This window comes from Microplitis mediator, chromosome 3 (assembly GCF_029852145.1).
Source record: "Microplitis mediator isolate UGA2020A chromosome 3, iyMicMedi2.1, whole genome shotgun sequence".
In the NCBI taxonomy this organism is placed as follows: domain Eukaryota; kingdom Metazoa; phylum Arthropoda; class Insecta; order Hymenoptera; family Braconidae; genus Microplitis; species Microplitis mediator.
In genome coordinates, this window is record NC_079971.1 from 3,831,073 (window position 1) to 3,843,884 (window position 12,812).

The window sequence follows — 12,812 nt, forward strand, 5'->3', positions numbered from 1 at the left end:
CCACAACACTCATTTGCTTTGTCTTCGTGACCTTAAAAAACACCGTCTCCCAGTTTATCGTAGTAAAAATAATCTCATTTACTATTCAATCTCCAGCATATTACCAAGACCCAGATAAAGTTACACCTCTAAAATATATATATATATATAATTATATTACTTATGTAATATCGAGAGGGTGAACGAGTTAAAATTGAACAAAAGTACACGCGTCACAAGTTTTAATGAGTTTATTTTAACATTATTTTCTAGTATAATTTTATATATAGAGTTTACATTGCATTATTGCAATTCTTTGGTATCGCCTTACCTTCAATCGACCTCTAGCTCTATGCTTTACTTTATATACATATATATGTACTATTTTTATCTTTTATATACCCTTATCATCCTCGAATACACGATTTCTTATCGTGCTTTAAAATGCACTGTCCCATAACTATCGAAGATAATAGTATGTAATATATATGCATATGGAGAAAAATAGAGTTGAAAAATGTACGAATTTTTATTGTGCTGTCGGCTAAGCTTGGAACAGGAAATTGAGTCACCAAAAAATTATTATGCTGTACTATAAATATTATTGTGAGCCGCTAAACATTTTTTATACCCTATTACTACACGGAGAAAAAAGTATAGTAAAAATTACAATACTATAGTAAAATTTACTAACAGATATGAAAAAATACATTCTATATTGTAATTATTACTAAACGTTTAGTAAAATTTACTAGTTAGTAATAATTACATAATAAGATATTGAAAATTACTATACGTAATGTATTTTTTGCTAAGACGATTACATTTTTTACTATCTGTATAGTAAATTCTACTATGTAATGATAAAATTAAAAGTTGCTGGGGATAGCATACATAAAGATGTATTACAACTTCTGAAATTTTTGTTCAAAGAACACATCGGACTGTCAGGCATATGAAAGGTCTCGCGCGCGGGAGATCAAGGTTCGAATCTCGGTTGAATCAAATGATTTTTTAGCAACAAAAAATCCACACCAACACCAATACAGTTGACAGAAATAATAATAATAATAATCAATAATAATAAAAAGTTGAAAAACTATTAAAAATTTAATTTTATATTTTTCCATTCTAATGTAGTAAAATTTACTAAACGGGATAGTAAAATTTACTAAACGACTTGTAAAATATGCCAATCTGTTAATGGATTTTTCATATAAATCATAAGCGTTTCAAGATTACTATCCAAATTTAGTAATTATTCTCATATTTTTTAGTAAAATTTACTATATATTGTTCTCCGTGTACACTAAAAAATTAACGGAGTGAATGCGGAATGGATGACTGTTTATTTATTAAATTCCCTCGGAGTGAAATTCACTCCAAAGGGGAATTTAAATTAATACTGAAACTCCGGGTCGAAGTGAAATTCACTCCTAAAAAGAGTTTGTTTTAATATTAAAACTCCGAATATGAGCGAATGCAGATTTGAATGAAATCTAGATCACTCTAATAAGTTTTCCCTGGTGGAAATTTTTTGGAATTTTCTCTGAAAAGCTCAGTTCTAAAGTTCTAATGACTTTTTCAAAGTTCTAAAGACTTTATCAGAGTTTTTCAGAGAAACTCCGAACAATTTCCACCAGGGTTAAGTGTACAATAATTTTTGTAGTGTAGAATAATAAGTTTTTGGCAACTCAATTTCCTGTTTCAATTTTGGTCGACAGCATAATAAACATTCGTTGATTTTTTGTCCATTTCTCTCCGTGTATATACACTAAAAAAAGGGATTCCTTTTGGCACAAGAAATATTCACTCAACCCAAAAAAATATCCGTTTTCAATTAGTAATGCAAAAAAGAATGGTTTTTCTTTGGTTAAATTTAACTTCTTGAGCTATGCAATTTTTCCTTTAAAATATTTTTCTTATTTTATTTTCTTCTAATTTTTTCTTTCTTCTCTCCTATTATTTTTTATGCCGACATAACCGGTAGCTGAAAGTATGCAATAAACGATAAAGAGTTTTTTTTCTTATTTGTTTTTTAAATTCACCCCGAATCGTTTTTAAGTTTTCGTAAATTTTCTTTGTTATTTTTATGAAAATTTAAAGAGATTAGTTATCACAAAGACAAAGGATTAATTTATGACCAAATAATTTTGTTTACGGTCTCCTACAAAGGATTTTTTTTTATTTTATGAAATTATTAAATTTTTTGACTAATTGAATTTTTACGGCGATATGACATTTTGAATTCTAGCGGATTCGGAGAAAATTTATACGATATAAATATTTATGAATATATATTTATATATATGGATCGGATAGAAAAAATATGTATATTTTGAAAAACATTTTTTTATACAAAGGTATGAATTAAAATATGAAACGGACAGAAGCCCCGAGAGATATTTTATATTTTTTTAAAACTACGAAGTATGAAAAGTTTTAATGGAATATAAAAAATATTCAATTTCTTTGAAAGATACCCGGATAAATTATATTTGAATTTTTTTCATTGAAATTACCTTTGACCTTAATTTGTCGGCTGACCATTTAAATGAAATTCAAATATATATGTACATATAAAACAATAATTCAGAACAAGTTTTTAAAATAAATATTTTTCCTCGCTATTAGATTATAAAAGCAAACTTTTTTAAACGGATTAGTCGCGAAACCTCAACAAACAAAAAAAAACCAATGGAATATACAAGTTGTAGCTGCAAACAAAAAAAAAAAATTTAATATTGAACGAGAATCAAATGTAAAAATAATATTGCGTGCTTTGAAGTGTTAAATTGAAAGTTTGAATGACAGACACTCGATTGAATTTCTCGCGCGGCATGTGGACTATATAAACTATTTTATTCTTTAATAGAAAAATCTGTAACCCAAGTAAAATTTATTACAATGAAAATTTAAATTATCGTTTCCATTAAAATAAATAATAATAATAAAAACAAAAACAAAAATTTTTATTACTCATATGACCCCCACTCCATACACTGTAAAAAATTTTCGGAGTGAACGTGGAGTGGATGATTTTTTATTTATTGAATTCCCTTGAAGTGAATTTCACTCTGAAGAGGATTTTCGGAAAATATTTTTTATAAAAAAAATTACTAATACATACACTGTAAAAAATTCGCGGAGTGAATGCGGATTAAATCCGGAGTGAATGCAGAGTGAATGAATTTTTAATTATTCACCCCCCTCGGAGTGAAATTCACTCCGCAGGGGAGTTTTCGCGGAGTGAATAATTTTTTATTAATTTAATCCCTGCGGAGTGAATTTCACTCCGGAGGGGAGTTTAAAAAATATTATTAATAAAATATAACTCCTCTAAGTAAAATCGAAATAAAAATTCGCGTATTACAGTACTGATCAACCGATACGCACACACACACGCACATATTCGCACACACACCCGAACACACTCGCACACACCCGAAAATACACACGAACACATTCCAATCCACAATCACTCCGCCTATAAAAAAATCCTTATTCACCCGCATGCGGAGTGATTTTTTTTTAACTCCGGAACTCCGAATGATGGATTGAAATAAAATTCGTATTCACTCCCGATTTTTTACATTGTAAAAATAATTTAAAAAAAATTTTTATACAACAACTGAGTAATCTATTCGATAATTAACATATTTAGTTTCGATATTTGAGCAGTCATACGTGCGGACTACCGGCTGCTAGTTACAATTTAAATATTTAAAAAAAAAACAATAATATCATAATTAAAAGTGAAATATTTCGTTTATTATTTAATTGAATGTCGTTATCACCATTTGCAGGCATCCATATATTTGTAAAATGAATATATATATGTATATATAATTCACACAATTTCATAAGCGCAGCTGTAGTGGTCTCTCGAGTAAAATATAATATATATGATCTCTCTGCATACATGTAAGTATATATATATATATATATATATATATATATATATATATATATATATATATATATATATATATATATATATATATATATACCATAAAGCATATGTTTTATAGTATATATAAATATATACAAATATATAACTGTGTATACATAGACTACATGAATGCACATCTTTTGATAGCCCACAAAAAGGTATGAAAGCAAAGCTAAGCTCAGGTTTATCTCTTTATATATTTTACCTACTGTGTAATCTCCCATAATTACAAGACCGTGCATTAATAAATATATATACTACAAGTGATAAATTTAATGTATGACACTTTAATTGTTGAAGTTTACACAGCTATGGAACTATCACAAGGTCGAGTAAATTCAATTATAAATTATTCAAATTAAAATTATCAATTCCGCGTAAAAAAGAGTTCAAATAGATTTTTTTTTTTAATTAAAACTATGGGTTTAAAATTATATGAGTGATTCAAGTGTGCGTACAGTCCGACATATCGATTCTACAAAATGTATAATGATCGTAATCACCATTAATTAGCCTCGCCTTCGCTATCAGTGACGTAATTTTTTTTATCGTATTTACATCTTTATGTTTTTTTTTTTTTTAATTAACTTGTGTTAGATAGTAAGTAATAACTTTTAATTAATGAGTTTAATGAGACGAATTTATAACTATTGTCTGTAAGTAATTTGTAAGTTTATTATGATTATTTTTTTTTTAATATAAATTAGTATTTTTAATATTAAATTTTTTCGAGTAGGTCGGGGCAAGACTAGTACCAGACGAGAATGGACGTTAACAAGTTTAAAAGGACAGTAAAACAAGCTAACTTCGTTTTACCCGACAGAGTTTTACTCCCAGATAGTTTTCTCTCTCTAATTAAACCTAATAGTCGATTTATTCTTCAGTATCACTATTAAAACTGACATTTAAAAGTTTTTTTTTAGTATTGTTTTTAAAAATTTAACAGACTAAAAATTTTAAAGAGTAACAGCAAGTGAAGACGATACTGATGTTTTTAATTTTGTTTGAGTGGTAGTTTAATTTTATTATTTTTTGTCCGAGTATAAATCAATTATTTAATAAAATTATTTTTAAAAGAGTATATTCTTTTTCAAGATTCATTTTAATTTAATTTTTAAGTTAATCAACTTTTACTTTTCATTAAAAAATTATATTCCATTGACTGAAAAATTTTTATATATTTTCTATTTGATAGATTTTATTTTTATACCAGAGGAAATATATGAACTTTTATTTTCATGAATAATTTCTTTTATCAGATGTTAACTTTTTTAAATTTTAAATTATTTCAGTTTATTTTTAAAAAATCTATACGAGTTGCAAATATCTGCCCAAAAAATCAAACGATTTGAATAAATCCCATTACGATTGCAGAAGTTTATAAAAATTTAAATATTTTGAAATTTTTAAAATCAATCTATCAAATAGTTTCCCAGCTATCGCTCGAATAAAACGGAAACTAAAAAGCAAAAAAAAACTCGATGATTTATTATAAAAATAAATTGTTTTTTTTTTCTTTCATTTCACTCTCTTATGATAATTTCAAAATAATAAATAACAAAGTTTTTATCAATAAAAAAAATAATAACGCGTCCATTCCGATGGTAACCGCAAAGTTAAAGTATCCCATGTTAATAAATAAAATTAATTTTTACCCACTACATTAACTCATAACACTTTCTGACAATAAAAAAGTTTTGAGACAACAAATTATTAACAGAACGTGCCGACGGCCAGCAAAAAGTTTTAAACTCAGATCCGCTGGGTCAGTTACTTTGATTTTTTTTTTTTATTATTTCGTAATTTGAATTAACGCACTAATTTTGAAGACGAAGAATTATTTTCTGGAAGGAGAAAATCGAAATTTATTTGCATCATTTAAAAAAAAATCTGTCTATCGGTTGACCCTGCGGGCCAGCCCTAAAACTTCCGGCTTTTTTCGAGCTCCTTGAGCTCGAAAACACTTTTGTATGCCGTTCTTTTCGAAAAAAATAGTTTTTTACCATTTTTTCTCCAACGATATCTCTCAAACGAAGAAACCGATTGAGACGGTTGAGGTGGCAATCGACGCGTTTCATCAAGTTCTAAAGCTGATCAAATTTTAAATTTGATTTATCGAGTCGTTTTTAAGATATTTCAGAAAAAATAAAAATAATTTTTTTTTTTAATTCTTTCGACAACGGTTTTTCTTGAACGAATGAACCGATTTTGATGGTTGAGGTTACATTCGACGCGGCTTATAAAGCTCTAGAGCCCAGTCCATTTTGGAATCAATCCATCGAGCACATTAAAAGTTATCCAAAAAAAACATTTTTGAAAAAATTGTATTTTTGGAATATCTCTGAACGAGCCCTACCGATCAAGCTCAATTTCTCACAGCTTCAAGATATTGACAAGCCGCGTCGAATGACACCTTAAAGTTCAAAATCGGTTCATCCGTTCAAAAGATACAGGTATTTACATACCGTACGTACTTACGTACATACATACATACACTCGGACATCATCTTGAAATTAGTCAGAATAGCTTCCTAGGACCTCAAAACGTCGACATCTGATGAAAATTCGATTTTCGTAAATCGGACCGAAACCAATAACTTCCCGAATTTTTGAAAATTTACAATTTTCTTAGCGGGAAGTTAAGAAAGCTCAGCATATTTTTAAATTAACTCGGATTTCTTTGATTGAGAAGATGATTTTAAATGAAATCTTGAAAGTTTTTCACCAAAAATATATTAGGTTTAAAATATTCAATAGCATAATTTTTTGTGTGGAGAAAATATATGTTTCTAAAAGGTACTTATCTTTCAGTATAAATAAATAAAAATAATGTACTTTTAAATGCGAACTACATAAATAAAACAGTACAAGTTCTGCCAGTTTATTTACATTTAATATAAAAGTGATATTGAATATTTGTAACGAGACATTCGGAAACATAATGCATTGGATGTACGATTGGATTATCGATTTGTCGATGCATTTCGACGGCGACGCGTTTACCTGGTTTGATTGAAGTAGATGCAACTACTGATGTCATTCTCACCAGCCTATTTATCACTATCCCCCTCACCCTTTACCTCTATATATATATATATATATATATATTCTATTCAGCAGCATTGTGTTTTGTATTATACGTATTTACTGTACCGTTTAGACGTTTAGAGGACATTTCGACACATTCGATATTACTTGTCGATCAAATGGAAAACAGACGTGTCATGTGTATTTAAATATTTGAATTCAAAAATTTTGAATCGGAAATATTTCCCGTTACATTGTAAGAAATCGGAAGTGAATTTTGATTTTATTTAAATCCGAATTCACTCCATCACTCGGAGTTCCGGGGTTGAAAAAAAATCACCACATACGGAGTAAATAGGGAGTTTATTTTTTCAGATGAGTCATTTCGGAGTGATCGGAATTTTATTTAAATCTGCATGTACTCTGATTCGGAGTCTTAATATTAAAATAAAATCCCCTTCGGAGTGAATTTTACTCCAAGAAGAGAGGAAATCAATACACAGTCATCTGCTTCGTATTCACTCCGAATTCACTCTGGATTTAATTCGCCTTCAATCTGAAAATTGTTTACAGAGTATTAGTTTCCAAAGGACTTTTAATTTCATACGAATTTTCAGCTTTAAAAATCTCCCTAAAATAAAAAATGGCGTATATTTTATTTTATAAAATATATTTTCCTAAAAATAAATGACATAGAAATAATTAAATACACAAGATAATTAACATGGGTAATTATAAATTTAATAATTGTTCACTATGGCGGGAATTTAAAATAAATTTATTAAAAACAATTAGCAAGTTGACAATTTAAATTATCTTTACTCGCAATTACGTCGCATTCAACAGTTGATTTACAACTCTCGTGTGTAATCGTACGTTCAATTCTTCAATAAAAAGTTTATATAAAATTATCCACTTGAAAAGTTTTATGTTGAGAATAAAATTACTTGGCTAAAAATTTCTTTAAAATAAAATTTTTTTTTTTAAATTCAAGTATCTGGAGTATATAATCTATTATTTATACTTACAGAAAATGCTAGTCGATGGTGTTGGCCAAATGGTACTTGGGATAATCGTACCGACTACTCACATTGTCATGAGCTGAAATTACCAGACGTTGAGTCCAGCGTTGAGATAACAACAACTTTATACTTTGTAGGATATGTTTTATCACTATCAACACTCATTGTCGCAGTTGCCATTTTCCTTTACTACAAGTAAGATAATTTTAATTAAATACTCTTTCTACTCGACCACATAATTATAATTTCAAATTTAACATTCAACCTCGAAGCTTTTTGATATTTATCTGAGTATTGATCCATTGGCTATACCTCGTCTTCTCAATTAACAAACGCCTCTACAAATAATTATTTCTACTAATTAATGTAATTAACGGGTTATTACAAAAATTTCTTCTTCGTTTTCTCAATACAAGATTTTTAATCATGAGATATAAATCCTAACGTAATTATCATTATTTACTTTTTTTAGTATCATGATTACACGGTCTTCGATAGCTCACTTAATATATTTTTCTCCGTCTGTATGGTTGATGCTATAGAATACGGTATATATATATATATATATATATATATATATATATATATATATATTCATACATAGACTTGAGTTCTCGCTCTAGAGTGACAAGAGATAGAGTTAGCAAGCAACCAGCCAAGTAAACACTAACCAGGTTGTGTCTACAAGTTTGTCCGCTGATATACAATATTTTCTTTTCCGGTTTCATACTCAGCGAGTAACTTCACCTGTTCTTTCCCATTTACGTCATATATATATACATATATATATCAAAAGTTATTTTCTGCAAACTCTTCGATTCGTTTATTCTCTCACCTTTGACATTGATACCCTCTACAAATGCCTTCAATTCTATAAATAAAATAAAAAAAGCCGGTAAAAAATTTCATTTCATAAATTCAAGTCTCATTTTTATTATTTATTTTATTCATACCAACATACATTTTATTTACATTTATTATTTACTTTATTATTTATTTTAGAGAGCTCAGATGTCTGAGGAATAATATTCACACGAATCTTATGTTTACGTATATCCTTGCTGACCTCACATGGATCCTTACCACAGTAATGCAGGTTTCAATGCAGTCAGATATTCCATCTTGTATAATATTTATATCACTGCTCAATTATTTTCATCTGACAAATTTCTTCTGGATGTTTGTTGAAGGTAAATTTAGAAAAAAAAAATAAAATACCAACGATAATTTTTATAATTACAAGAAATGTGCGGGTAATCGATTGTAACAAATCAATTAATATTCGAATCGAACAATTTTAACTTTTAACTCGCGTAAATTTTCGAATTATTTAAAAATTTAAAAATTCAAATTATTCGTAAGTTTTTAAATTAGAATATTCGGTTTAAATTTCGACTATTAAGGGCGTGTTCAAAAACACACTCTGGAAGAGAAAATATTTAACTCCTGCGTTTAGAAATATCCTCTGGTCGAACCAGAGGTGCGATTTAACATTACAAAGGTACTAATCACACCTAGATAGGTAATTTTTCACCTCCAAAGTGTATTTCTGAACACACCCTAAACTTTTAACTCGCGTAAATTTTCGAATTATTTAAAAATTCAAATTATTCGTAAGTTTTTAAATTTGAATATTCGGTTTAAATTTCGACTATTAAATTTTTAACTCGCGTAAATTTTCGAATTATTCAAAAATTTTTAAAATTCAAATTATTCGTAAGTTTTTCAATTCGAATATTTGGTTTAAATTTCAACTGTTAAATTTTTAACTCGCGTAAATTTTCGAATTATTTAAAAATTTTAACTCAAATTATTCCTAAGTTTTTTAATTTGAATATTCGGTTTAAATTTAGACTATTCAATTTTTAACTCGCGTAAATTTTTCAAATTATTTAAAAATTTTAAAATTCAAATTATTCGTAAGTTTTTGAATTCGAATATTCGGTTTAAATTTAGACTTAAGTTTTTAACTCGCGTAAATTTTTCAAATTATTCAAATGAAGAATTTAATTCGCACTCTCCTAACAATTACTATACTATTCTAATAAATTAACTACACAGTACTTTTATGTCATTAATCTTAATCTAATAAATTAGCATCGCTCTACTTTATCGCGGATAAACTTTATTTTTTTTTCTTTCCCAACACACTTTAATAAAACAGTTAATTAAAATGATTCAAATGCAAATATATAATAAAAAAAAAAAATTAATTTATCTAGGTTTATATCTGTATTTATTGGTCGTAAAAACATTCACTGGTGATAATATTAAACTCCGTCTTTGTCTTGTCATAGGATGGGGTAAGTTAATTACTTAGAGATATAATAACAATTTTACACCTATAGCTGATTAAATCAATATTTCCAGGTGCTCCAATCTTTGTAATTGCTGTCTGGTGTATTGCTAAATCAACTGTCGTTAATGTCGAAAGTAGTAATCAAGTATGTTAATTTAAATAAAATAATTAACAGTCGAATACTCGTCATAAATCTGGTCTAAGGAAAGTAGGGAAATTTTTTTTAATTTAAATCTTCTAATCATGCGTTAAGTTTTGTCTTCGGACCCGTTATAAGCCAGTTTTAATGTATTTTAAACGTCACATTTACGTTCTGTCACCGCCGTTATCTCAGTTTTTCCAGTAGTTCTAAATTCTGGGCGAAATAGAGATAGTAAATCTTCATCATTAGTTCGTGTATTTTTTCCGGGTCTTGTTTTATAATTTTGACAATTTAACGGAGGTTTATAATGGGCTGTCTGGTACGTAACTCAAAGAAGTCGAATGGGGGAAGTCCTTATCGGACTCAGAAACTGCTGATTCAGGTAAAGAGTCTTTTGACGGGTAGTCGACTGTATCTCAATAGTACAGAGTAAAAAATATTGTGTTAAAATAAACATAATCTGTGTGTTAGAAACGGTCCACACGAATTTCAACACGAAAGTCGGGTAATAGGAGAAGTTAATTAAACACTTTTTAAATTTCAGTAGCAACCCAAAAATAATGTTAACTTTTACAATTTATTTTTGTACGGTGGATAAAATTTTTATATTATTTTGAAGTTGTCAAAAGTGATAACAATTATTATTTAACATTAAACTGATTTTTGAAAGTTATCAATTTTTTTATTAGTTAAGATTTTTTTTAAAAATCACGTAATATTTCATAGAAGTTGCAAATAGTGAATTCATTCATTTCTTCTAAAAAAACAAATACACATTTTTCCTTAGCGAAAATAGTATATTTTACACCTAGGCCAGTAAAATAAGAAAAGTCTCAGATCATATGTAATTGTTGGCCGAGGCTGACAAACATGTGATCTGAGGCTTTCTTTTTTACTGGTCTAGATATGCAATATACTATTTTGCCCCAATAAATCTTTTCGTACCCAAAAAAACTCTCGATCGTTCCAAGAATATGTTTATTAATTTATAATGCAAAAAATTTATTGGGACAAGTAAAAATTTTCTTGGGCGAGTAAAAATAATTTGCGCCGAGAAATCCTTTTTTTCTGTGTAACACAAAAGCCCAATACTTTTTACTGTGTAACAATGAAATTCTAGCATTAATTAATTAATTAAGTACTAATGATGAAAATGAAAAGCTTAAAGCTTATGATTAAATCTTTACAGAACGTAGCACTGTATCGGCATTGTCCCTGGATGGTTTATCATCCTTATGACTGGTTCTATCAGGCGCCGGCTATTACGGTCCTCGGAATAAATGTTATCTTCCTTTTCATGATCATGTGGGTCAGTTGAGTTTTACAATACTAGACTTACTATAGATTAAAGTACTTTGTGGTACTCGTTTTTTTTTCAATATACCACTATATAATTTTATTTACTTTCTATTTTTTTTTATTTATACTTTACTTTCCTTTCATTCTCTCTTCAAATGACTTTGCTATTTGTTTTTATTTTATTTCATTGTATTCTCTTTATTTTATTTTAAACCAGGTTTTGATAACAAAACTACGCTCGGCAAATAATGTCGAGACTCAGCAATACAGAAAGGCAAGCAAAGCACTGCTTGTTCTCATTCCACTTCTGGGAGTGACATACGTATTGGTAATTGCTGGACCAACTGAAGGGGAAGTTGCCAATATTTTTTCTTATGCTCGGGCTATTCTATTGTCATCCCAGGTAATGATTTAATTTTTTTAAACTCATAATCAAGTTTGTGTCTAGAGATAACAATTCAGTTTTATTTTCACTCAGACAAAGATAATTCAATGAACATTAGGGTGGCCCAAAAAAACCGACTATTTTTTTTTTAGTGTCTCTTATGAAAATTTGTTGATTCAACATGTTTTAAGAAACCTCTCCAAAAATCAGCTAGATAAAAAATTTTCAAGAGGTCGCTCACGAATTTTGAAAATATCAAAAATGATCGAAATTCGGATTTTTTTGTTGCAAATTTCTTCTTTCTCGTGGCAGCAATAGTTTATATTTATGAAATCATGACTACGCTGAAAATTTCAGCCCAAAATTAAAATATTTAAACGTCGCTCAAGAATTTTTAATGTTTTCGAGTACTGTCTCTTGGATGTTTTCGAGCGACCCTTGAATATTAATAATAAAGCTTCTCAATTTTTTCACCATCAATCTGTATCATAATGAATAAAAATACAACCCGAGATATATAAATAATAAGTTATTTACATACTTTTTTATTTTTTAATTCAATTTTTTAGGTTTTTTTGCTTATTCAAAACTTACCTAATTTTATTGTTTAAGACTGTCCTGTATATTTTCGGTTATACAAAAGTTATATTTGAGTGAAATGACAATAATTGAGTTATAAAAAAATACAAAAACTACTTCAAAGTATT

At 28.1% G+C, this 12,812-nt stretch overlaps 1 protein-coding gene across 6 annotated transcripts in view; it reads left to right on the forward strand.

Moving 5' to 3' along the window:
• LOC130664608 (diuretic hormone receptor-like) overlaps positions 1-12,812 on the forward strand; it is a 30,611-nt gene that overhangs the window by 12,293 nt on the left and 5,506 nt on the right. For all 6 annotated transcript variants that reach the window (XM_057464600.1, XM_057464599.1, XM_057464601.1 and 3 more), the window contains exons 4-9: positions 7,989-8,175; positions 8,983-9,170; positions 10,203-10,283; positions 10,351-10,424; positions 11,611-11,730; positions 11,938-12,123. In XM_057464600.1, the coding sequence (XP_057320583.1) occupies positions 7,989-8,175; positions 8,983-9,170; positions 10,203-10,283; positions 10,351-10,424; positions 11,611-11,730; positions 11,938-12,123 (836 nt within the window). The remainder of the gene's footprint in view (positions 1-7,988; positions 8,176-8,982; positions 9,171-10,202; positions 10,284-10,350; positions 10,425-11,610; positions 11,731-11,937; positions 12,124-12,812) is intronic.